The 27,727-nt window shown below is 45.7% G+C and overlaps 1 protein-coding gene and 1 non-coding gene across 5 annotated transcripts in view; both read left to right on the top strand.

The window, feature by feature from the left end:
- The window catches only part of lnx1 (ligand of numb-protein X 1), a 77,787-nt gene that overhangs the window by 18,066 nt on the left and 31,994 nt on the right, over window positions 1-27,727 (top strand). For all 4 annotated transcript variants that reach the window (XM_042320282.1, XM_042320274.1, XM_042320278.1 and 1 more), the window contains 2 exons: window positions 22,434-22,681; window positions 24,231-24,386. In XM_042320282.1, coding sequence (XP_042176216.1) covers window positions 22,434-22,681; window positions 24,231-24,386 — 404 coding nt within the window. The remainder of the gene's footprint in view (window positions 1-22,433; window positions 22,682-24,230; window positions 24,387-27,727) is intronic.
- LOC112261792 lies at window positions 16,347-16,399 on the top strand. The gene has a single exon (XR_002955213.1). It is a non-coding gene; the product is annotated as a U7 small nuclear RNA (small nuclear RNA).

Here is a 27,727-nt window from a genome sequence, read left to right as displayed (position 1 = left end):
CTGTGCAGCTGAATCTTATTGGTGAAACAAATTTCTGTCTGTGTGTTTCTAAGTGTGTCTATATCGGTTTAGTCTTTCTGAGCGGGAATGCCGTTTGACTATGTGGCCATTCGTTCTCTACGTAGTCATTTTTAGTCTTCAGTCTTTCTGGGAATAGTCTATAGTGGTCCTTTGTATGTGTCTCTGTCAGTGATATTGGTTATATTCAGTAGACTCATTTGAAGCCTGGGGCTCACAGATCTATAAACTGGGATCCTGCTATCCTCTCCAGTCCCCGCCAGTCTGACGGAAATGTCCCATTATGCTGTATGAATACAGGGAACAATGCAAAGCTTTACAAATCCTCCCGTTCCATTATGAGGATCCTTTATTGAGTGGAGCTTTAGCTCCTGCAGACACTCATATCCCATATTGGACAGCCATGAAACCTAGAGAGATAGGGGGGAGGGGAGAGGGGAGGGAGAGAGAGGGAGAAAGAGAGGGAGAAAGAGAGAGAGAGAGAGAGATGGCTAGAGAGAGAGAGAGATGGCTAGAGAGAGAGATGGCTAGAGAGAGAGAGAGATGGCTAGAGAGAGAGAGATGGCTAGAGAGAGAGCGAGAGAGATGGCTAGAGAGAGAGAGAGATGGCTAGAGAGAGAGAGAGATGGCTAGAGAGAGAGAGAGAGATGGCTAGAGAGAGAGAGATGGCTAGAGAGAGAGAGATGGCTAGAGAGAGAGAGAGATGGCTAGAGAGAGAGAGATGGCTAGAGAGAGAGAGAGAGATGGCTAGAGAGAGAGAGAGAGATGAGATGGCTAGAGAGAGAGAGAGAGAGATGGCTAGAGAGAGAGAGATGGCTAGAGAGAGAGAGATGGCTAGAGAAAGAGAGAGAGAGATGGCTAGAGAGAGAGGGGGAAGAGAGGTAAAAAAAAAAGAAGAGGAGAGGAGGAGAGAAGGGAAAGTACGAGAGAGGTGAGGGAGAGGAGGGGACAGTAAAGGAGGAGAGGAGAATGGAAATAGAAAGCAGGGAATAGAAGAAGAAGGGCAGAGGAGAGGAGAGAGAGCAGGGGGAATAAGAGGAGACAGGAGGGGATAAGGTCACTTCCATCTGTCCATCCATGCGTAGGGCTGCCTCAGCAATGGGAGACTGAGAGGCTCATTGGGAGCACACTCAGTATGTGGGTCTTTGCAATGAATGATTGTTTGTAAATACCACAAATGCTTTCTCTCCTCTCCTCATGTGTGTGTTTCTGTGAGTGTGTTTGTGTGTGTGTTTCTGTGAGTGTGTTTGTGTGTGTGTTTCTGTGAGTGTGTTTCTGTGTGTGTTTCTGTGAGTGTGTTTGTGTGTGTGTTTCTGTGAGTGTGTTTCTGTGTGTGTTTCTGTGAGTGTGTTTGTGTGTGTGTTTCTGTGAGTGTGTTTGTGTGTGTGTTTCTGTGAGTGTGTTTGTGTGTGTGTTTCTGTGTGTGTTTCTGTGTGTCTGTGCGCAGTGCTGTCTCTGTGACGGGGCTTTTGCTGATTGTGGCATGATAGAGAGGGAAAACAGGAGTGGACATGGTGTTTTTCTGGCTGGCTGGAGAGCAGTGGCACACCATTCATCTTTATCCAGTGCCCTGACAGCCAGGAGCCTCCCTCTGTCTGACCATCATCTCATCTCTCTCACCCTCTCTCTCGCTTGCTTACACTCTCTTCTCCTCTCACTACGCTTTTCTCTGTGTCTCAGTTGTCGTGCTGCATTTCCCTGTTTCCCACAAAAGGGATTTCATTCTATGAGAGAAATCATATTGTAATATATTGTAAAATCAAATGATATTGTATTTGTCTCATGCGCAGGTGCTCTTTCCCAATGATGCAGAGTTAAAAATACGAACATTTAAATGTGTGTTATGTGTGTGTGTGTGTGTGCGTATGCATATGTATGTGTGTTTGTGTGAGATTGTCAGTGTGTGTGAGTGTGTGGGTAGATTCCTGTGAGTGTGCATAAATGTTATCTTGCACACTCACACACACATAGTATACACAGCATAAGCAAGGGAGAGAGAGAGAGAGAGAGAGAGAGAGAGAGTTGCTCCGTAATTAAATCTGGAATAGAGTTACCCCCCTTATCCTCCTTCAGCAACAACCAGCGCAGCATTGGCATACACACAAGAGCACCTATGTCATTTATCCCCATGTGTCCCTGTACATGCAGTACACACACACACAATACATAAACACTGTATCCACTTACCACCCCTTTTGCAAACGTACACATAATCCACTCTCTTTTTCCATAACACACACGCTGCCACGCACACACGCTGCCACGCACACACGCTGCCACGCACACACGCTGCCACGCACACACGCTGCCACGCACACACGCTGCCACGCACACACGCTGCCACGCACACACGCTGCCACGCACACAGATGTCTCACCTCTCACCCAGCACACAGATGTCTCACCTCTCACCCAGCACACAGATGTCTCACCTCTCACCCAGCACACACGCTGCCACGCACACAGATGTCTCACCTCTCACCCAGCACATAGATGTCTCACCTCTCACCCAGCACACACGCACACAGATGTCTCACCTCTCACCCAGCACATAGATGTCTCACCTCTCACCCAGCACATAGATGTCTCACCTCTCACCCAGCACACACGCACACAGATGTCTCACCTCTCACCCAGCACACAGATGTCTCACCTCTCACCCAGCACACAGATGTCTCACCTCTCACCCAGCACACACGCACACAGATGTCTCACCTCTCACCCAGCACACAGATGTCTCACCTCTCACCCAGCACACAGATGTCTCACCTCTCACCCAGCACACAGATGTCTCACCTCTCACCCAGCACACAGATGTCTCACCTCTCACCCAGCACACAGATGTCTCACCTCTCACCCAGCACACAGATGTCTCACCTCTCACCCAGCACACAGATGTCTCACCTCTCACCCAGCACACAGATGTCTCACCTCTCACCCAGCACATAGATGTCTCACCTCTCACCCAGCACACAGATGTCTCACCTCTCACCCAGCACACAGATGTCTCACCTCTCACCCAGCACATAGATGTCTCACCTCTCACCCAGCACACATGCACACAGATGTCTCACCTCTCACCCAGCACACAGATGTCTCACCTCTCACCCAGCACACAGATGTCTCACCTCTCACCCAGCACACAGATGTCTCACCTCTCACCCAGCACACAGATGTCTCACCTCTCACCCAGCACACAGATGTCTCACCTCTCACCCAGCACACAGATGTCTCACCTCTCACCCAGCACACACGCCCTCTACTCCCCTGATAATCACAGTGCAGTGCTATAGAACGTTAATGATTAATCTGCGTTCATTTCTGGGGCCTGGGCTGACTTGTCTTAAACGCTATGATTAACTTAGCTTCCGTCCTTTCAGCCTGAATCTCCAAAGCTCGACGTAGAGAGCTGTGGCGTCCCAGACGCTTTCCGCACGGACACATCCTAATGGGATCAGCCCGCCACCCGGCCACAGAGCAAGGAATCTGAACGATAAGAGGCATTTGTTGATTCCAGGCCCAACCCATCCCCAGTCAAAGACATACAGTACCCCGACTACCCATGCTAGTCGACTACCATCCTGGTCCATCTCAGCCCAGTGGCAGGGTGGAGGGCTGGCTTCACTAATTAGACTTTTGTTGGGATTAAATATGAATAATTTTTTCTGCAGCTCTTCATCTCAGCGCGTCTATCGGGCTGGAGGCAGAGGAGAGCAGAGGAGCGGAGGGCAGAGTGACAGGCTATGGTTAACATCAAGCCAACAGGCAACTTCTTATCCTACTAGACTTCTTATGCTTATATTCTTAACTTTCCCTGTGGAGACTGTTAGTGAATGGTGCTCACGTAGCATGCGCAAAACACACTTTAGCTATTCACACCTTACCATAAGAACATGCAGTATACATGGATGAAAAGACAACTGTGGTGAGTGGAGGACAAGTGTAAAGGACACACTTTAAGAGAGATACAGTGTACTGCATATACGCACGCACACATGCACACAGAGGCACACACACATACATACATACACACACAGGCACACATTATCACCGGGCCCATGTGCACAAGAAACACACACAAAAGCAGTGATTAATTATTTACATAATAATTTATTCATGAGAGGAAGAGAGCAGAGGGTCGTCTTTGTGACTTTGAGAGTCTTCCCCTCTAACTAATTTCACTGTATTCATGCAGACATGTTGAGCAAGGCCCGCGGGTCACACGCTTGGAGGACATGGGGGAGGCGATGGAGATTGTGAGGTTCGAGAGATGCAGTTTGTATGCAAGTCAGCACTTTCAAGTTTCAAGTGTTAATGTCACGTGCCCATGTACAGTGAAATGCCTTTCTTGCAAGCTCTAAACCCAACAATGCAGCAATCAGTAATCAAACCCAATAATGCAGCAATCAGTAAACAAACCCAACAATGCAGCCATCAATAATCAATGTAGAACTAAAAATAACATAAGGTAGAACAAAAACACTCAAGATATAGAAATAAGAAATAAGAAGAACACGAGAAAGTAAGAACCTATATGTAGAGGTTCAGTTCCAATATCATATTTACAATGTGCAGAGCTACTGGAGTGACAAAGGCAGATATGCATAGGGGTAAAAGCATGCATGAGAGCACTAGCTGTTCCGGATGACTGTTTGATCACGCCCTCCGCAGCCGATGTGAATAAGACCTTCAAACAGGTCAACATTCACAAGGCCGCCAGGCCAGACGGATTACCAGGACGTGTACTGCGAGCATGCACTGAACAACTGGCAAGTGTCTTCACTGACATTTTCAACCTCTCCCTGTCCGAGTCTGTAATACCAACATGTTTTAAGCAGACCACCATAGTCCCTGTGCCCAAGAACACAAAGGTAACCTGCCTAAATGACTATCGACCCGTAGCACTCATGTCTGTTGCCATGAAGTGCTTTGAAAGGCTGGTCATGGAAAGGCCCACTCCAATTTGCATACCGCCCCAACAGATCCACAGATGATGCCATCTCTATTGAACTCCACACTGCTCTTTCCCACCTGGATTAAAGGAACACCTATGTGAGAATGTTATTCATTGACGACAGCTCAGCATTCAACACCATAATACCTTCAAAGCTCTTCAATAAGCTGAGGATTCTGGGACTAAACACCTCCCTCTGCAAATGGATCCTGGACTTCCTGATGGGCTGCCCCCAGGTGGTAAGGGTAGGTAACAACACATCCGCTACACTGATCTTCAGCACAGGGGCCCCTCAGGGGTGCGTGCTCAGTCCCCTCCTGTACTCCCTGTTCACTCATGACTACACGGCCAGGCACGACTCCAAAATGTTCTACAGCTGCATCATTGAGAGCATCCTGACTGGTTGCATCACTGCCTGGTATGGCAACTGCTCGGCCTCCGACTGCAAGGCACTACAGAGGGTAGTGTGTATAGTGTGGTAGTGTGGTAGTCTTGGACCTAGACTTGGCGCTCTGGTACTGCTTGCCGTGTGGTACCAAAGAGAACAGTCTATGACTAGGGTGGCTGGAGTCTGTGACAATTTTTAGGGCCTTCCTTTCACACCGCCTGATATAGAGGTCCTGGATGGCAGGGAGCTCTGCCCCAGTGATGTACTGGGCTGTCTGCAACATCCTCTGTAGCGTTATGAGATCGAGGGCAGTGCTGTTTCCATACCAAACAGTGATGCAGCCTGTCAAAGAGCTCTCAGTGGTGCAGCTGTAGAACTCTTTGAAGATTTGAGGGCCCATGACAAACCTTTTCAACCTCCTGAGGGAGAAGAGAGCCTGTTGCGCTTTCTTCACAACTGTGCGTATGTGTGGACCATTTCAATTTTTATTGTGACAGCGAGGAACTTGAAGCACCACTGCCTGTCGATGTGGATGGGGGTCTGCTTGCCACCCCCCGTTTCCTGTAATCCACAATCAGCTCCTTGGTCATACTGACGTTGAGGGAGATGTCCCAGCACCACACCGCCTCCTTGCAGGCTGTCTCATCGTCGCCGGTGATCAGGCCTACCAAATTCATGTCGTCAGCAAACTTGATGATGGTGTTGGAGTCATTCCTGGCCATGCAGTCGTGGGTGAACAGGGAGCACAGGAGGGGGGAAATCACACACCGCTGTGGGGCCCACGTGTTAAGGGTGAGCGTGGCGGAGGTGATGCTGCCTACCCTTACTACCTGGGGTTTGTCCATCAAGGAGTCCAGGATCCAGTTGCAGAGGGAGGTGTTCAGCCCCAGGGTACTAAGCTTTGTGAAAATCTTGGAGGGGACAATGGTGTTGAGCTGAACGCTGAGCTGTAATGATTGAACAGCATTCTCACATAGGTATTCCTCTTATCTGGGTGGGTGAGGGCAGTGTGGAGTGGATCTGTTTATCGATCTGTTGTGGCGGTATGCAAATTAGAGTGGGTCTATGGTGTCTGGGATGATGGAGTTGATGTGTGCCATAACCAGCCTTTCAAATCACTCCATGATTACAGATGTGAGTGCTACAGGGAGGTAGTCATTGTGGTATGAAGCCTTAGAGTTCTTGAGAGCAGAAATGATGGTGGTCATCTTAAACCATGTGGGGATTACAGACTGGGACAAGGAGAGGTTTTATTCAATATACTGTGTTCATTGGGTGGGTATGCATTTTGCAGAACATGTGTTTGTTTGTACATGTATACTATACTTTACTACTGTAGTATTCTACTGCCTAGCCGTATCGTAAAATAATGACACATACTGAAGAATAACAAGGCATTCATACTATCCTGTTGAATAGGTCTTTGGTCTGCCTGTTTCAGTGTGCCTTTGGTCTGCCTGTATCAGTCTGTCTTTGGCCTGCCTGTATCAGTGTGTCTTTGGTCTGTCTGTATCAGTGTGCCTTTGGTCTGCCTGTATCAGTGTGTCTTTGGTCTGCCTGTATCAGTGTGTCTTTGGTCTGACTGTATCAGTGTGTCTTTGGTCTGCCTGTATCAGTGTGTCTTTGGTCTGCCTGTATCAGTGTGTCTTTGGTCTGCCTGTATCAGTGTGTCTTTGGTCTGACTGTATCAGTGTGTCTTTGGTCTGCCTGTATCAGTGTGTCTTTGGTCTGCCTGTATCAGTGTGTCTTTGGTCTGCCTGTATCAGTGTGTCTTTGGTCTGCCTGTATCAGTGTGTCTTTGGTCTGCCTGTATCAGTGTTCCTTTGGTCTGCCTGTATCAGTGTACCTTTGGTCTCCCTGTATCAGTGTGCCTTTGGTCTGCCTGTATCAGTGTACCTTTGGCCTGCCTGTATCAGTGTGCCTTTGGTATGCCTGTTTCAGTGTGCCTTTGGTCTGCCTGTATCAGTGTGTCTTTGGTCTGCCTGTATCAGTGTGCCTTTGGTCTGCCTGTATCAGTGTGTCTTTGGTCTGCCTGTATCAGTGTGCCTTTGGTCTGACTGTATCAGTGTGTCTTTGGTCTGCCTGTATCAGTGTGCCTTTGGTCTGCCTGTTTCAGTGTGCCTTTGGTCTGCCTGTATCAGTGTGCCTTTGGTCTGCCTGTATCAGTGTGTCTTTGGTCTGCCTGTATCAGTGTGCCTTTGGTCTGCCTGTATCAGTGTGTCTTTGGTCTGCCTGTATCAGTGTGTCTTTGGTCTGCCTGTATCAGTGTGTCTTTGGTCTGCCTGTATCAGTGTGCCTTTGGTCTGCCTGTATCAGTGTGCCTTTGGTCTGCCTGTATCAGTGTGTCTTTGGTCTGCCTGTATCAGTGTGTCTTTGGTCTGCCTGTATCAGTGTGTCTTTGGTCTGCCTGTATCAGTGTGCCTTTGGTCTGCCTGTATCAGTGTGCCTTTGGTCTGCCTGTATCAGTGTGTCTTTGGTCTGCCTGTATCAGTGTGCCTTGGTCTGCCTGTATCAGTGTGCCTTTGGTCTGCCTGTATCAGTGTGTCTTTGGTCTGCCTGTATCAGTGTGCCTTTGGTCTGTCTGTATCAGTGTGTCTTTGGTCTGCCTGTATCAGTGCCTTTGGTCTGCCTGTATCAGTGTGCCTTTGGTCTGTCTGTATCAGTGTGTCTTTGGTCTGCCTGTATCAGTGTGCCTTTGGTCTGCCTGTATCAGTGTGTCTTTGGTCTGCCTGTATCAGTGTGTCTTTGGTCTGACTGTATCAGTGTGTCTTTGGTCTGCCTGTATCAGTGTGTCTGTTGAGCTGCATCCTGTTCTACAAGGTGGATATATCGCCTCTGCTGAATTTCTCATCACCACTGGACGTTCCATATGAGCGGCCAGACCAGAGACACTGGAGTGCAGCCATCTCTGAGACAGGGACAGAGGGAGAGACAGAGAGAGAGAGGAGAGAAGGGCAGAGGAGAGGAAAGCAGAATCTAGTCTAATCTGTCATGTCAGTGATTTGATGCCCTGGCTGCCTCTTGCCACGCCCCTAGCTGAGCTGGTGTCACGTTACCCAGCACCACCAGCCACTAGGGGTAACAGTTTCTGCCTCTTGCCACGCCCCTAGCTGAGCTGGTGTCACGTCACCCAGCTCCACCGGCCACTAGGGGTAACAGTGGCTGCCTCTTGCCACGCCCCTAGTTGAGCTGGTGTCCCGTCACCCAGCACCACCGGCCACTAGGGGTAACAGTGGCTGCCTCTTGCCACGCCCCTAGTTGAGCTGGTGTCCCGTCACCCAGCACCACCGGCCACTAGGGGTAACAGTGGCTGCCTCTTGCCACGCCCCTAGTTGAGCTGGTGTCCCGTCACCCAGCACCACCGGCCACTAGGGGTAACAGTGGCTGCCTCTTGCCACGCCCCTAGTTGAGCTGGTGTCCCGTCACCCAGCACCACCGTGATACGTACAGCCAGGTCACCCCTGATACAAGTCAGTATTCAACATCCATCCATGCCTGAGGACGTGTGAGGGTGTTGTGGAAGGGGAGATTGGTGTAAGCATCTGGTGTCAAAGGTTGCATGTTCAAATCCAGCAATAGAAAGTCGTTTTTTGAGATTTCTGTTTAAAGCCTTTCCCAAATCTTATAATTTACCTTGACCGTTCGGAGTTCATGCCTGAACTTAACCCTAACCTTAAAAAATTGGCATTAATGCCTAAACTTAATCTTAAACACTTCCAAATTTGATGTTTGGAACAACTTCCAAATTTGTTTTATGAAAACATGAATGAGACTGTGAGAGCTTGTTGCAGCACGTTGTGTGGACCGGGAAACAAACAGGGACACCACCAGGGACTAGGGACCAGTGCCCAGCGTAACTACGGTATGGCGCTGCAGGGATAGTTGCTTTGTTTGGACAGGCTGACCAACCTTGAACAGGCTGGTGTAGGCATGGGTCCGAGAGCAATACCCCCACCCCCACCACCACCCTCAGACCATGTGACCATGTGAGAAACGAGACCGTAGAGAGGAGAGGCGCATTGAGCACTATGGGATACCAGCAGAAAGAGCACACAGGACCCATGGGATGCACTTAACAGAGGTTTATATAGGATTGTTGTTGTATACCCAGGATAATAATGTACACACACACACACACACACACTGAAACACAGTGTTGCACATACTGACAAAATGCCAGATATGTGAAATGTTTTGCGTGCTAGGCTACTCTGGCGCTGTATTAGTAGCATATGAGGGGAAAGTAGGCCAACCACAAACAAAAATACAACATAAATTGAAGTTAATAGGAGATTACAATCTATTGTTCATATATACTGGACTAGCATACATACAGTGGGGCAAAAAAGTATTTAGTCAGCCACCAATTGTGCAAGTTCTCCCACTTGAAAAGATGAGAGAGGCCTGTAATTTTCATCATAGGTACACTTCAACTATGACAGACAAAATGAGAGAAAAAAATCCAGAAAATCACATTGTAGGATTTTTAATGAATTTATTTGCAAATTATGGTGGAAAATAAGTATTTGGTCAATAACAAAAGTTTATCTCAATACTTTGTTATATACCCTTTGTTGGCAATGACAGAGGTCAAACGTTTTCTGTAAGTCTTCACAAGGTTTTCACACACTGTTGCTGGTATTTTGGCCCATTCCTCATCATTGTCATGCTGAAAGACCCAGCCACGTTTAATCTTCAATGTCCTTGCTGATGGAAGGAGGTTTTCACTCAAAATCTCACGATACATGGCCCCATTCATTCTTTCCTTTACACGGATCAGTCGTCCTGGTCCCTTTGCAGAAAAACAGCCCCAAAGCATGATGTTTCCACCCCCATGCTTCACAGTAGGTAACTCAGGAACTCAGCATTCTTTGTCCTCCAAACACGACGAGTTGAGTTTTTACCAAAAAGTTCTATTTTGGTTTCATCTGACCATATGACATTCTCCCAATCTTCTTCTGGATCATCCAAATGCTCTCTAGCAAACTTCAGACTGGCCTGGACATGTACTGGCTTAAGCAGGGGGACACGTCTGGCACTGCAGGATTTGAGTCTCTGGCGGCATAGTGTGTTACTGATGGTAGGTTTTGTTACTTTGGTCCCAGTTCACTGCAGGTCATTCACTAGGTCCCCCTGTGTGGTTCTGGGATTTTTGCTCACATTCTTGTGATCATTTTGACCCCACGGGGTGAGATCTTGCGTGGAGCCCCAGATCGAGGGAGATTATCAGTGGTCTTGTATGTCTTCCATTTCCTAATAATTGCTCCCACAGTTGATTTCTTCAAACCAAGCTGCTTACCTATTGCAGATTCAGTCTTCCCAGCCTGGTGCAGATCTACAATTTTGTTTCTGGTGTCCTTTGACAGCTCTTTGGTCTTGGCCATAGTGGAGTTTGGAGTGTGACTGTTTGAGGTTGTGGACAGGTGTCTTTTATACTGATACCAAGTTCAAACAGGTGCCATTAATACAGGTATTGAGTGGAGGACAAAGGAGCCTCTTAAATAAGAAGTTACAGGTCTGTTAGAGCCAGAAATCTTGCTTGTTTGTAGGTGACCAAATACTTATTTTCCACCATAATTTGCAAATAAATTAATTAAAAATCCTCAATGTAATTTTCTGGATTTTTTTTCTCATTTTGTCTGTCATAGTTGAAGTGTACCTATGATGAAAATTACAGGCCTCTCTCATCTTTTTAAGTGGGAGAACTTGCACAATTAGTGGCTGACTAAATACTTTTTTGCCCCACTGTACATACTGCATGACTCCCGTACAAATAACTATACACCCACACAGACAGGCCTCTAATGTCACAGTGAATAGGACAGATGTAGAATTCACCTACAAGTCATCTGGAGCCTTAGGCTGTCCATGACTTTTAACATTGAAGGTTCTTACGTTCACGTTCAAACACGCATGCGAAGTGCTCACACATACACACATGTATAACAACCTCCACATACCTCCACATATCTCCACAACCTCCACATACCTCCCCTTATAGCTAATTGTGTTTTTCTTCACATCAATTAACACTGACATAGGTGCTGGAAAGAATGATACATGCACAATTCCCACTGCAGTCATTCTTAGCTGCCATGGTTTTTGCCTTATATGCTTACACTGACTGAAGCACTGACGTTTGCTGGAATTTGCATGAAATACAACGTTTGGTGTGCACATTGCACTATTGAAATAGGCTTCTTCAGCAAAGCCTTTTTATGTAGTGGAGCTGCCGTGATTGTAGCGATCTCAGAGCCAGCTACGCTCCCAAACCGAGGAGGAGAGAATAAATCTGACAGAGTGAGAGACAGAGTTACAGAGGTGGAGGGAGAGAGAGTAGGATAGAGCATAAAGGATGGAGGGAGAGTGTACAAAATTGAGAACAGGATGGAGGAATAGGAGATGAGGGAGAGAGGAGTACAGAGGACAGAGAGAAAGACTCTCGGGTTGGTTGAAACGCGACACTCATGCAATGACTGCTGCATCAACGTCCTTCCCAGCTGATCATGTCAGGTCATGGCATTGGCTGATGATCTGACTCTGGTATTGATTGGAGAAAAGGCCTGATTCAGAGCTCAGGAAGTTGGAGGAAGATGACCTCATTGACTCAGGGCTGGGAGGGTTTTCTTTTAGATCATCAACACAGGTGAACCAATCCTGCCAAACCAGACTTACAGTAGCCAGATTGTGTGCGTGGGGAGAGCCTGTGATATTGGCCCCGGACGTGTTCGTCTCGGGACCTGAAGTGCTTTGTCGTTGAGTCACACCCTATAGCTGACATTTCCTCTGAGAAAAAGCAACACAATCCAATCAACGCACCAGCACGCCTACTAATTCAAGTTTTTTCAGTTCATCATTCATTCTCTCCCCCCTTCCCTCCCACCCTCCCTCCCACCCTCCCTCCCTACGTATATGATCTTCCCAAAATAAAGCAAGGTTTTATAATTGATAAATTGATCTAATTAAGGAGCTAGTGAACACAGATGTTCTCCTCTTTTCTCCAGGCCTTTGTCAATATGGATTTAATTAATTAACAATTTCCCTCCCCATGTCATGCCTCAGCGGACTGTGAGCCTGTGAGTGAGTGTGTGTATGTGTGTGTGTGTGCATACATCAGTGGAGGCTGCTGAGGGGAGGACTGCTCATAATAACGGCTGGAACGGAGCAAATGGAATGGCATCAAACCATGTATTTGGTGTATTTGATACCTTTCTACTTATTCCACTCCAGCCATTACCATGAGCCGTCCTCCCCCTTTAAGGTGCCACCAACCTCCTGTGTTGTATGTGTGCATGTGGAGAGGCTGAGGCAAAGAAAGGAAGAGCTGCGTTTTATTTCATCAAACAGTTTAAACCCATTGGGCAAAACTTGCTTCAATCTATATTGTTTCCATACCATTTCAAAACAAATGTGGAAAACTGAATGGATTTGAAAAAGTCAGCAATTTAAGGGAATTTTTTATTTTTTCACCCAACTTTTAACCTAAATCCATTGACATGGTGAAAGGTTTTGTTGATTTCACTTTGAATTCACGTTAGTTGACAACCTATCCAAAATTAAATCAAAACTAGACATTGAAATGACGTCTGTACCCAGTGGGTTGTGAGTGTTCCTCTGTGACGTGTCTTAGCCAAAAGCTCTGTCTGACATGCAGACAGTTTGCTGTCAAGAGTTTTACTTTTGGAGCAGACATCAAGAGGAGCTCAGAGGGATACGTTTTTATTAGACAGAGAGCGAGAAGGAGAAGAAGAAGGTTTTTTCTCCTCTTCTTTTTGTAAGATTAGTGAGATTTAGAGTTTCTTAATCCAGAGGCTTTTTCGCCAAAGCAAGGAGCTTTAGTTTGATCTTGTGACAAAGCACGGATAGAGATAAGGAAGATGATACTCCTCGGTTTAGACGATAGGGTGATTAAAAACGCTCGGGAATGATGGGATATCATACTTCCCAGAATGCTTTAATGTCATTTGTATTCCCAATATAGGCCTACTGTTGGGAGGTATTGTCTGTCCCAAACAACTATCTCTTTCACATACAAATGTCCCGCCTTTCACAGTGCCAAAGAAAAGCTTCTTCCTCCAGGCCTGAAGCAGAACAGAATCATATTTTCCTTTTCTCTCAGCCTGTTATGTCAGAAGTTATATTTCCCAATACGTCTTAAGAACTGAGCTGTCATGGAGTGAGCTGGGAAAGGATTGCAGTACTCCAACAGTCCGGATTAACACTGCTGGCATCTCTACCGCCAGTAGGGGGGAAGGGCCGGGGACTGGGTTGGTTCATGACTCTCGGTAGCCATCACACACCACAGAGAGGATGCTATACACCAGGGGTGGGCAATTCCAGTCCTAGAGGGCCTGCTTGGTGTCACAGTTTTGCCCCAGCCCCAGCTAACACACCTGACTCCAATAATCACCTAATCATGATCTCCAGTTTAGAATGAAATCTGATTAATCAGCTGTGTTTGCTAGGGATTGGGGAAAAGCCTGACACCAATCAGGCCCTCGAGGACTAGAGTTGCCCACCCCTGCTATACACCAACTTCAGAATGGATACGTCCATCAGGGTTCAGGTCACAACACTGGACCATCCCTGACAGACACTCTGGGTAGTCAAGGCCATTCACATGCATGCACACATATACACACACACTATACACACATACACAAACATATACACAAACACATACACAAACATCCACACACACAAATACAAGGAACCCTGTGTCCTGTCACGTTCTGACCTTAGTTCCTTTGTTATGTCTTTGTGTTAGTTTGGTCAGGGCGTGAGTTGGGGTGGGTAGTCTATGTTCTTTTTTCTATGTTGTGGTTATGTGTTTGGCCTGGTATGGTTCTCAATCAGAGGCAGGTGTCGTTTGTTGTCTCTGATTGAGAATCATACTTAGGTAGCCTTTTCCCACCTGTGTTTTGCGGGTGATTATTTTCTGTTTTCTGTCTTCACCAGACAGGACTGTTTTCTTTGTCGTTTCGTTCTTTCACTTTGTTGTTTTGTTATTCAGTTGATTTATTAAATATTAACATGGACACATACCACGCCGCACATTGGTCCGATCTCTCATAATCCTCGTCAGAGGAAGACAAATGCCGTTACATGTCCGCACCAGACTGACTGATCTAGCTCATATTTTGATAATGGTCTGTGGTTATTTGTGCTGTCTGTGTATTCTGTGCTGATAATATTATTGTCTGCTGCAGTCAGTCGAGAGAGAGAGAGAGCGTAGCGTATTTGGGTTAGGGAGGATAATCCACTCACCCCTAAAGAGGATTGGAGAATCTCACAGGCTTTGATGAGTTGTGAGCTGGTGTTTATTTCACATCACAAGAAGAAGACTGTTTTTGTCACAGCCAGCCAGGGCGCATCCTCCCCTCTCTCCTCCGCCGCCCCTCCCACGGAATGCTGGGTAATTATTATTGTGCCAGAGAAGGTGTTTCTTAGCTATCTCTATCCAGATCACAGGGTTAATGGAGATGATGTGATTACTGAAGCGTCTCTCTGTGTCTGTCTGTGACTGTGGAGAACTAGGCATGGTGTACTGCTGCTGAGGCAGGCAGCTAGCTCTAATGAGCCAGCACTAAGCTGAGCCATGATCCCCCGCAACACAAATCACACACTGACACACACAGGGGAGGGAAGAGAGGGGGCAGAAAAACACAATTTACACAACAGTACAGGAGGAGGTTTTGTTTGTGTATTAGATAGGAGGGCAGAGAAATAAAAAGAGTAGTTTGTTCGGAAGAAAATTATCCAACATTTGTTTGTCTTCGCTCATTGGTTCTTCTCTCTAGGGTCCCCAGCTTCAAGACCACCCTGTCCCTCTGCGACTTGGGGACTGTTGTCTGGGTTCCCTGCTCTGGCCTCAGACTGGAGAGATTGTGGCCTTAATTCCTCCAGACAGCCTTTAATGTTCTAAGCAGCAGTGGAGATATGCCTAAGTGGCTAAAGCAACCCTGTGCCTCTGATCCCCAGAAGGAAGGGGATTTGAATTAAGGGTATCAAAGCCTTAACAAGGCACACACGAGACAATGACTAGGGTGTTGTCTCTGAGAGAAAAAACATATTGTACCGTGAGCTTCCTCTAGCATAGATAATGCATTCTTCAAACCACTTGGGATGCACTGGTCACACACCCTGTGTGAACTTATTACTTGGATCATATTTGGATGTACAGATTGAGGGTACAGACTCTACTGCTTCTTTCATACCCTTCATGATTTCTTGCTCAAAACGGGCGGAGGTTTGTGTGCAAAGTATATGGTTATTGTATGTGAGAGTAGTTTCTGAATGTGGCAATGTTAAGTGTCTCTGTCCCTCTCTCCCCATCTCTTCTATAACAAGCATCCATATTGTTGTCATTCCGCAAGGGACCTGATTTCAGCGTATTACGTCTCCAGTCAATAACCAGTACAGAGTGTGTGTGTTTATCCGGTGTTCCCATTAAACTAGTAAGTAAATAAATAATTAAACCAATTTGTGTAGTACTGAATCATAAGTAAGGCTCGGGTTTTTGCAGATGCAAGGAGGTTACGACTGTTCGGAATGATATACGTTTTTATGTTAACCTTTATTTAGTCAGGTAACCTTTAACCTTTATTACAATGACGATCTACCAGGGAACAGGGGATTAACAAATTTGTTCAGGGGAAAAACAACAGATTTTTATCTAGTCAGCTCAGGGATTCAACCCAGCAACCTTTCGGTTACTGGCCCAACACTCTAACCACTAGGCTACCTGCCGCCGTTGATAGTTTATGTATATGATATATAAAGACCTTTTAGGGGTTAATTCGGGAAATGGTAACTCTTTAAAGAACCGGTCTCGTGGTGCCCCAGATGCTAATGAGTTAATTGTTACATGATTAATTTAATTCGGTAACAATGAAACATAGTTAGTAAATTGAATAAATAACAGTCTTCAGATGAATGTTAACGTCAAGTCACGACACTACCTATCTACCTACCTACAGGTTTTCAAAAATGTGCTCTTTTAGTATTTTTCCAGTAGGTTTCCTGAAGGAGAAAGCCTCCACTTCGATGTCGAAAATACTAAAACTAAAACACTATAGTAAATACTAAACTAGTCAGCCAAAAAACTTTTGTGAATACTATAGTATTTATACCATAGTATTTTGTCATGTGGGTTGTTAATCACTCTCTGAACACCTCCGTTAACTTAGGTTTTCATTTTTCCACTGCCGTTGGTAAAATGTGGGAATGTTTTCTCAGGATTTAATTCCATACTGTCAGCTTCTCCAAAGGTATTGTACTGCAGGCTTATCATCTGTAGGTGTTTTCCAGTGTCTGTGGTGTGTGTGTGTGTGTGAGCGTGCGTGCGTGCATACGCATGTGTTCTTGTGCACGTTGTAAAGTTCCTAATGTCCTGAAGTAATTAATTTAGCCCCACTTGAAGCACGTAACTTGCTGGTGTAACAGCAGTCTTTGTGACTGATGTACATGCAGCTTTAATTACACAAATTGATGTCGAGTGACAGGTGGAAGGATGGTGCCCCTCTCCACTGAAGCAGGGCTCAGCGTTGTGGACTGAAATATTCTTCTTCTATCCAACCACTTCCAATCACCCTTGCTTAAGTGGTATATTGCTGACTCCACACTCTTGATAGGATTCAATATGTTAGCTCTGAATTAGGGTGAGTTTCCGGTAGATAGAAAGAGACCGCCACACACATACATGCACAAACACGCACGCAAGCATGCACGTAAGCACACACACCTACCTCCATCTGACAGGCTTGTGGAACACATGTGGACGTTAGTAATAGCAAGCGTCCCAGCATAGCCAAGCTCTGACTGGTCCACAAATCATGATCAATGGGCCTCTGCTTGGCTCCACTGTCTGAAACGTCTCCCTCGTCTTTGAATGTCAGTCCCCATGCCGAACTGAACCGACTGCCCCCCAAACTCTGTCTGTTAGTCTAGTGTTAGAGCTGACTGGTGGAGCCAGTCAAGCCCTATGGCTGGAAGTGAGATATAGAGGCCAGTTCAGAATGAAATGTCTCTGTCTGTGATGTATGGACAGAGCATGACCTGCTCAGACAGACCTCGATTGAGACAAAACACTGCTTCAGACTGGTTTGCTGTGTATGTCTGAGTGTGTTAGTAGAAGCTCTAACTGGGTCTGGTATGATCCAGCCCATAAAAAGAAAGTTAATGAATGTTTGTTCTTATAGCTCTACAGAGAGGGAGAGACAGGACAATGTTGTTTCAGCTTCCGTTATTGGCATTTCAACCAAAAGCCTTTATTATGGGAAAGAGAGGGGAAACCAGAGACAGACTATTTGCTGTCTATTTGCAAACACACTCTCCGACATGCTCAGTTTGTGAGGATTTCAATTGTAGGGTTGTGCGCGTGTATGTGCACGTTGGTGTTTGTGCCTTTAGGGTGTTCTGTTTGTGTTGCAGAGCGAGTGTTCTGTTTGTGTTGCAGAGCGAGTGTTCTGTTTGTATTGCAGAGCGAGTGTTCTGTTTGTGTTGCAGAGCGAGTGTTCTGTTTGTGTTGCAGAGCGAGTGTTCTGTTTGTGTTGCAGAGAGCGAGTGTTCTGTTTGTGTTGCAGAGCGAGTGTTCTGTTTGTGTTGCAGAGCGAGTGTTCTGTTTGTGTTGCAGAGCGAGTGTTCTGTTTGTGTTGCAGAGCGAGTGTTCTGTTTGTGTTGCAGAGCGAGTGTTCTGTTTGTGTTTGCAGAGCGAGTGTTCTGTTTGTGTTGCAGAGCGAGTGTTCTGTTTGTGTTGCAGAGCGAGTGTTCTGTTTGTATTGCAGAGCGAGTGTTCTGTTTGTATTGCAGAGCGAGTGTTCTGTTTGTGTTGCAGAGCGAGTGTTCTGTTTGTGTTGCAGAGCGAGTGTTGGGACGTGAAACACGTGAACAATACTGGGAATTTGAGAATACGCTTAGTCTCATGAGGGAGAATTTGACTTTGAGACCTCTGTGGTGTTTTATATTCCTCATGTCTCCTGTTTTACCTGCTCTCTATAACCACTGTAACGTTTATTTGTTCACATTTGAATTCAATCATCTGTCAGCCGATCTTATCCACAGTGACTCAAAGAGCAGCACAATACATAAACTGGGTGGTTCGAGCCCTGAATGCTAATTCGCTGAAAGCTATATCAGACCATATACCACGGGTATGACAAAACATATATTTTTACTCTTCTAATTACATTGGTAACCAGTTTATAATAGTAATAAAGCACCTCTGGGGATTGTGGCATATGGCCAATATACCACGGCGAAGGGCTGTATCCAGGCACTCCTGGCTAAGAATAGCCCTTAGCCGTGGTATATTGGCCATATACCACACGCCTGTCGTGTCTTTACTATCATTAAATGAAGACTGATAGTTATTATCAAAGATTCTCTGTAATTAGTTACTGTGCGATCAACTGATTAATCACGTAACTAATTAACTAGGAAGTCGGGGCACCAAGGAAAAATATTCAGATTACAAAGTTGTATTTCCTAAAATAACTTTTCAGATATTTTATCTGATCAATTAGTCTTCGAATTAATGAATTATTTACTGTACCTCACGTTAGTCTCATTCCAAACGTCGTAAATTGTTGGTTATCTGCACAAACCCAGTCTTCACTATGAGTCATCCATACATCAATTGTCTTAAATCATTTATTTATTACTAATTAAGTAATTCACAGAAATGCATAAACAAACAAACAAACATGGTAAATGTGGTTACATGAAATGATAGGAGAATGTGCCCTAGTGGGCTGAACCGGCATGGCGGCTTGTTAGACAAAAGGGGAAGTGGGGGTCGACTAAGAAGTCACTACAGAGTGATAATTATAACAATTGAAATGCTAATCCTTTACACATGAACGCTCACTCTTTCGGGAACAATTGCAATCAATATATATATTTATGCTCAGTGTGTCGTCTTGATTGCTGGTGAAAAGTTTGTGTCTTTCGTAGAATTATCGATAGTCTAAGAGTTTAACCACGTGGTATGGTTAAAAGATTCAGCAATGGTCTACAACCTTTGTCCTCCTAATGGAGAAAAACATGGTCTGCAACCTTTAGCCATCTCGTAATTGAGGTAAGCTGCTGATAATTTCTCAAAGTTGGATTTTATTCGGAATGGCAGAAAAGGGGCTGTCCCAGGAGGCCTGACCCTAACTGGGCTCAGGGGCGGTCCTCTGATTTAGTTCAAATCAAAAGGAAATTTTATTTTGTCTTCATAAAACAGTCCAAAATCACATTACACAATTATACAAACAGTATCATACTCATCTTATGCAACAATTAGATGTAAACCTCATATCTGAGGCTATTATATAAACAGTGTTATGATAATGTGGCCACACCGTCTCCCATGAGCTTTCCCAAGTTGAGACAAACGGACCAGTTTGTAGCTGGATTCTTCACCGATCTTTTATACTTTCTCCGGAACATGAAATTTGTTCGTACCTCAAGTTCTGTGAGGTGAAAGAATTTCCTTTGTCCTCTATGAAAGTTTACTCTCTCTCTACTATGTGGCCATGTGGCATGGTCTTCTCAGGAACTTACGACCTCTGACCACAGCAGCCTAGTTGAAGGAGGCAAGGGGGAGGCAGGGAGAGGGGGATGGGGTTGCTATACCCAAAGAGGCCAACATCATGACATACCCCCCCTGGTGGTTCGGATCTTGTTTGTCCTGCAAATCAACATAAAATCATGATCACGTGATGTCCTGTTTGTAGATCATCCTTGCAGTCCCCTCTGGTGGTTGAACATGGTAGGCTTCTCTGAAAGCGGAGCAGTCCACCACAAGGATGGCAGTTGATGTCCGGTTGGTGATCGCCGTTGCGGTCCCTTCTAGTGATGTACCTTGGTAGGTTCTCTGACTGCAGGGGATGCCGCCACAAAGATGGACCGTGGGTGTCCGGATTTAGGGTCGCCATTCCGGGACCCGTCATCTGGTCGTCGTCCAGACTGAAAGATCTGTGGCAGTAACTTAGGCAGATGTTAACAACGCACACACACTCATGAAATATATATAATTACATTCATTCCCCAATGAGTGGCGTTGTGGCACTAAGTGATGGTTGTATGGGGACTTTGTTTCTGGCTCTATCACTTCTTAAGTGCCAAAGGAACTGAACCGAAAAGGAATGAAAGCATAAACAAAAGATATACAAAATATAGTTCTGGCAAAATGACTATCATGGCATTGTCTCTATGCCATATCTAGGGTTTTCCTACTTGGTGTGTTGCTTAGGCACTATCCTAAGTTGATAACTATGTGATAAGTTTACAGCTGTAAGGCACTAGTTTTGGGCAGTCTACAGGGATGACCTATGAACTTCTGGGAAGAAAACTGGTGAGTGCTGTAGAGTCAAAGGCCTAGAAGTAAATGTTCAACTTCATTTACTAAGGCTGGTATTTTGCTTGGACCCTTAAGTGATCCTAGCATAAATCCTAATTGGATGTTCCGTTGTGCATGTGCGTTTATGCTTACACAAGCGCGCATGTCAAGGGAAGAAAAGCGAGTATCCTGGCAGATTACAACTTAGATGTAGTCAGATGTAGTAATTTTCAGTTCAATGCCTGGAGGTCAGTCAGAATTGGTGTCAAGGAAGTCTATAGTAGTTTTTACTACAAGTCACTGTGTCTTCCACTATTGTAGTGATGATAGGTATGAAGTCTATTTCATAGCTATGTTATCCACAGGAGCTAACGTCACGACGGAAAGACTCTTTAAGTATTGGACCAGTCATACGTGGTGTGATTGTGGTTAATGATTCTAATCATTTTCCTCCTGAATGGAGGATTCTATTTATTAGTGACATGTGTGTTAACCATTGGAAGAGTGCACTGGAGATTCCCTTCCACGCGTTGCACTCTGAGTGACTCCTATGTCGCTATTGTCAAGGGTAATTTGATTGGTTAGGTCTCTAACCTTCTTACTGATTGTAGCTGGACTGACTGTCGCTGGTATTGGTACTGGTGCTCAAAGGGACCAGTTATCCTACCGATTTATTTTGAAATATTATACTACCGGAACACATGATTGGAGCATTTTACTAGTTGTATTGTAGTTGATCCTACACATGGCAAGGAATGATTATTGTTGCCATTTGTTTTGGAGATTGGACAAGTCCACTGGACTTCCTTTACGACCAGTGTGGTACACCTCAGTACTATCTTAGATGTGTTCTAAGATAATCCCCGTCTCGGGGCCTGTCTGCTCCTCACTGTTCTCATAGGGGAGTTTACAACTACATTTGATTTATGCTCTGGCAGCCTCGTACGGTGTTGTCCGTAGTCTCGACCCCCCCACCGGCCTCGATGAGGCTCATCATGGGTCTGGGCTACTATTCCCCCCCTTTGTGTCTCCGGACCCCCCCACCAGCGGGTGGTGTTGGTGTCCGAGGCGCAAACGAAAAGGAACAACCATAAAAAATACAAATACAAATACAATGATCAGTTGTCTACATAAGAAAATATACTATTATACACTAGCAGGTTGTGTATTGGGTGTGTGATGTTGCTTGAGGAGGAATCACTTGTCAAGATGATGACATCAGTCATGAGGTCAAATAGATGTCCCCTCTGGGCAGCTTGGATCAGGAAGTAGAGGTGAGGAGATGGATGCATCCACGGGGTGATGGGTCAGAGGTCACATCATATTAACCACTGCTCCTGAGATGGTGGTGACCTTTAACCTTAATCTCTCTGGTTTAATCCCTGTCCATATCCTCTCTACCTGGACTGGACTATTTGTCACTACTGAGCCACTGACAATTCAAGAGGATTCAGGACTGTTGACTGATAGTCTATTCTGTTCCGTAATTCAGTGGCTGTCGTGTGTTCACTGCATCATATATTCATGACACATCCTGTAATTGGTGATGAGTCACTGAGAGCGTAATAATAGTTCCTTCCATCACAGGGTACATTATACAACGTCTCTGTTGCAGTATCCCATTTTAACCTCTTTTTAGGTTTTTCTTGGTAGGTTGCTGTTGTTGTTGTTGATGCGTGACCTCTCCCAGCTGGGTCTATAGTGTGTGTCTCTGACAGGCTGTTCTTGTCTCCCTGTATGTTTTTGAAGGTGTAAAGGGGCGTCTCACTATGGCCTGTCTGCCGACAGGAAGCGACGTTCCCAGGAGGGGGACTGCACTGACAGCACGTCAGAACTCACTGTGGCCACCCTGCCCGGCGATGGCCCCACCTCCTCCGCGGTCGCTCTCCTATCAGACGAGCCCGGTCTCGTCAACCCTGCCTTCGACCCCAGCATGGAGGACAATAGCCAATCAGGAAGCACCACAAGCCTGGCAGCCCGCAGCAGTTCCAAGAAGAGTGAGTGTGTGTGTGCGTACGGTTATGGGTAGTGCTGCACCTAGTAACCTTTCTCTGATCTATAAAGCACTGTGTGTGTGTGTGTGTGTGTGTGTGTGTGTGTGTGTGTGTGTGTGTGTGTGTGTGTGTGTGTGTGTGTGTGTGTGTGTGTGTGTGTGTGTGTGTGATTGTGTGATTGTGTGATTGTGTGTGTGAGTGTGAGTGTGAGTGTGAGTGTGTGTGTGTGTGTGTGTGTGTGCGCGCATCACACTGTTTGTCACTGTGACTGATTGAAAATCAATAGAAAGCAGGAAGCCAGTGGAGGCTTTCTAGTCACAGTTTCATAGTCCCTCACTTACATAGATACCACCAGTAAACACTATTCCAACATGTATTTTCCCCACTCATACCCACACACCAGATATACACTACCGTTCAAAAGTTTGGGGTCACTTAGAAATGTCCTTGTTTTTTTTTTAAAAAGCACATTTTTTGCCCATTAAAATTAAAAAATTAAAAAAGTGACCCTAAACTTTTGAGCAGTAGTGTACATCCCATAACCCACGCACACTTACATACAGTATCTGTACTACTTAATGATCTTTGATGGAAATCCTGTTCTTCAATTAGCTTTTATAGCATCGATTTTTCACCGATCTATAAAATCTCTGTCCTGGGCTGGAGGGGTAGAGAAAGAGAGCGAGAGAGAGAGGGAGGCAGGGAGGGAAAATGTAAAGAGAGGGAGTGAAAGTGGGAGGAATGAGGGTTAAATATAGCCCAGGTCCATTAATGCTGAATGACGTGTTAGCCCCTCACCCTACACTCATCCCACCTGTGAACCCTGGAGCCACTCACGCGTGTCACACTCACTCACATCCCCCTCTCAACGTGAGCGCACCGCTCTTGGGGGGGGGGGCATCAAATGACGTTGCACCAGCACTTTGGCCAGGGCTGCGGAGCGGAGTACCCACCACCATGCAGAGCCACTGCTGCTGAACAAGCTGTCAGCTCCAGAAGCGCTGGGTGCGTTTAAAGAATAATGTGGCTGTCAGGAGGCCTCGCATCTCCCCAGGCCCGCAGAGGGAGGGAGGGGCGCTGCAGAGCCCACTGCTCCGCTCTCAGGGCAGCCAGGCTGGGGCTCACACTCCACTGCAGCCTGCTCTGCTCTGGTAGAGCCAGGGACGCACACTCCCTGCCAGAATCTCAACTATAGAAGATTATAGTAGGGTCTCACTGCACCCAGTTTTAGCTGAAAGATGACATAAAAATGACTGCTGCAGTTTACAAAGCCCATCACCCCTGCAGAGTTTCTAGGCCCCCTCCCTCGAGTGTGAATTTCTATTCTTTCTTGTAATAATGAGTGTTTTGGGGAATTGCTGAAGGGTATTGATTGTAATCCCTAAAACAAATGTGTTCAAGCTGTTGTTAGGGCTTTTGTAGAGGCAGAGAGAATGAGGGATCTCCGGCATCTGATTGGCTGTGGAGAAGTGGTCTCAGAGACTTGTCCAGACATGTTCAGTCAGAACAGGGCTGATCTATAAAGTGTGCCCCTGTCTCTCTCTCCCCTCAGTCCGAAACTATGACCGCACCTCGGTCAGGAGCCGCTCCTTCAGGCGGTTGAACCGTGCTTTCAGTGTCCTGCGGAGGACCAAGAGTGGCACTTCCGTGTCCAATGAGACCGCAGAGGAACAAGATAATGCCAGGAACGCCAGTGTGCCCCAGGAAGGTATGTGTGTGTTCGTTTGAGTGAGTGGTTGTGTGTTTTCTTTTGTGCACTATATGAAATGTGTATATGCTGTGTGTCTATATCTATATTGTTTTGTCAGTGGCGATTGTGTTTAAATCAGTATGATGTCGGTGATCTCTATGCTGTGTCTGCAGTTTCTGTGATTCTCTGTAGAGGGTATAAGATGTGTGTGTGTGTGTGTGTGTGTGTGTATGTGTGCGTGTGTGTGTGTGTGTGTGTGTGTGTGTGTGTGTGTGTGTGTGTGTGTGTGTGTGTGTATGTGTGCGTGTGTGTGTGTGTGTGTGTGTGTGTGTGTGTGTGTGTGTGTGTGTGTGTGTGTGTGTGTGTGTGTGTGTGTGTGTGTGTGTGTGTGTGTGTGTGTGTGTGTGCGTGTGTGTGTGTGTGTGTGTGTGTGTGTGTGTGTGTGTGTGTGTGTGTGTGTGTGCGTGCGTGCACATGCGTGTGTTTGTGTGTGTACGTCAGGACTTGGGTGCATGTGTGTGCGTGTGTCCGTGTGTAGGTGCATGCCTGCGCTTGCATGGATTTTTGTGTCTGTGTTTACTTGACTGTGTTTGTGTGCGCCAGTGTCTATGTGTTTGCGAGAGTGCGTGCCTGTGTTTGTTCGTGTGTGTGAGCAGTTCCTTTGGCTCTGTGCTGAGGGTGACACGGCTGGGTAACTGCTGCAGCATATGTTCCTTTAATAATTCAGCTGCACATTGTGTAAGAGTCCTCTGGTCCCCAGAACAGAGCAGAAGATAGTGATCAGATGGGAGAGTGGGAGCCTGGGGCTCTGTGGGCCAGGCTGGAGGAGAGAGAGTAGGAGCTTCAGGGGACAGGGACAGAGAGCTGCTGGACATAGTCTGGACTATACAGAGTATACAAAACATTAAGAACACGTACTCTTTCCATGACATAGACTGACCAGGTGATTCCAGGTGAAAGCTGTGATCCCTTATTGATGTCACTTATTGTTAAATCCACTTAAATCGGTGTCGATGAAGGGGAGGAGACAGCTGAGTAATGGATTTTGTGTGTGTCATTCACAGGGTGAATAGGCAAGACAAAAGATTTAAGTGCCTTTGAACAGGTTATGGAGGTAGCTTTGTGTCAAGAACTGCAACGCAATTGGGTTTTTCACGCTCAACAGTTTCCCGTGTGTATCAAGATTGGCCCATCCCCACCATTGGAAATCCAGCCAACTTGACACAACTGTGGGAAGCATTGGAGTCTACATGGGCTGTGGAATGCTTTCAACACCTTGTAGAGACCATGCCCTACATTATATAGTATGAGCCATGACTAAAATACAGTATATACATATAAAGTGGGAAAAACAGTATGTAAACATTATTCAAGCGACCAGTGTTCAATTAATTATTCTGAGATGCTCTTCAATTTTGATTTTCATTTTAACACTCCATTTAAAACCCCTTAAAATCCCAATTCATAGATGTACATAGGGCAGTAATCTCTAAAGTGCAGGGCAGGGTATCGAGTGGAGGCCGGCTAGTGATGACTCTTTAACAGTCTGGTGGCCTGAAGATAGAAGCTGTTTATCAGTCTGTTGGTCCAAGCTTTGTTTGTTTATTTGGATCCCCATTAGATTTTGCAGAAGCAGCAGCTTCTCTTCCTGGGGTCCACAAAAAAACAGGGACAGTCACACAAATGTAAAATACAATGACATACAAACCAAAACTAAAACATTGTGTGTGTGTGTGTGTGTGTGTGTGTGTGTTAGTGTGTCAGTGTGTGTATGTGTTTGTGTGTTTGTCCCTTCACAGTCCCCTCTGTTCCATTTTCTTTGATGCAGCTGTACTGTCTCCTCATTCGACAGTTGAGGTCTAAAGTTTGCATACACCTGAGCCAAATACATTTAAACTCAGTTCTTCACAATTCCTGACATTTAATCCTAGTAAAAATTCCCTGTTTTAGGTCAGTTAGGATCCCCACTTTATTTCTAGAATGTGAAATGTCAGAATAATAGTCGAGAGAATGATTTATTTCAGCTTTTATTTATTTCATCACATTCCCCGTGGGTCAGAAGTTTACATGCACTCAATTAGTATTTGGTAGCATTGCTTTTCAATTGTTTAACTGGGGTCAAGCGTTTCGGGTAGCCTTCCACAAGCTTCCCACAGTAATGAGAATGGGAGAATTTTGGCCCATTACTCCTGACAGAGTTGGTGTAACTGAGTCAGGTTTGTAGGCCTCCTTGCTCGCACACGCTTTTTCAGTTCTGCCAACAAATTTTATATAGGATTGAGGTCAGGGCTTTGTGATGGCCACTCCAATACCTTGACTTTCTTGTCCTTAAGCCATTTTGCCACAACTTTGGAAGTATGCTTGGGGTCATTGTCCATTTAGAAGACCTATGTGTGACCAAGCATTAACTTTCTGACTGATGTCTTGAGATGTTTCTTCAATATATCCACATAATTTTCCTCTCTCATGAAGCCATCTATTTTGTGAAGTGCACCAGTCCCCCTTTTACCTCCAAACATAACGATGGTCATTATGGCCAAACAGTTATATTTTTGTTTCATCAGACCTCAGGACATTTCTCCAAAAAGTACGATCTTTGTCCCCATGTGCAGTTGCAAACCGTAGTCTGGCTTTATGGCGGTTTGGGTCAGTGGCATCTTCCTTGCTGAGTGGCCTTTCTGGTTATGTCGATATAGGACTCTTTTTACTGTGGATATATATACTTTTGTACCTGTTTCCTACAGCATTTACACAAGGTCCTTTGCTGTTGTTCTGGGATTGATTTGCACTTTTCGCACCACAGTACGTTCATCTCTAGGAGACAGAACGTGTCTCCTCCCTGAGTGGTATGACGGCTGCGTGGTCCCATGGTGTTTATACTTCCGTACTATTGTTTGTAAAGATGAACGTGGTGCCTTCAGGTGTTTGGAAATTGCTCCCAAGGATGAACCAGACTTCGACAGGAGTTGGCTGATTTCTTTTGATTTCCCCATGATGTCAAGCAAAGAGCCACTGAGTTTGAAGGTAGGCCTTGAAATACATCCACGGGTAGACCTCCAATTGACACAAATGATGTCAATTAGCCTATCAGAAGCTTCTAAAGCCATGACATAATTTTCTGGAATTTTCCAAGCTGTATAAAGGTACAGTCAACTTAGTGTATGCAAACTTCTAACCCACTGGAATTGTGATAATGTGAATTATAAGTTAAATATTCTGTCTGTAAACAATTGTTGGAAAAATTACTTGTGTAATGCACAAAGTAGATGTCCTAACCGACTTGCCAAAACTATAGTTTGTTAACAATACATTTTTGGAGGTGTTGAAAAACAAGTTTTAATGACTCCAACCTAAGTGTA

The sequence above is a fragment of the Oncorhynchus tshawytscha genome, linkage group LG01 (assembly GCF_018296145.1).
Source record: "Oncorhynchus tshawytscha isolate Ot180627B linkage group LG01, Otsh_v2.0, whole genome shotgun sequence".
Classification (NCBI taxonomy): domain Eukaryota; kingdom Metazoa; phylum Chordata; class Actinopteri; order Salmoniformes; family Salmonidae; genus Oncorhynchus; species Oncorhynchus tshawytscha.
This window is presented reverse-complemented; position numbering and strand designations above follow the sequence as displayed.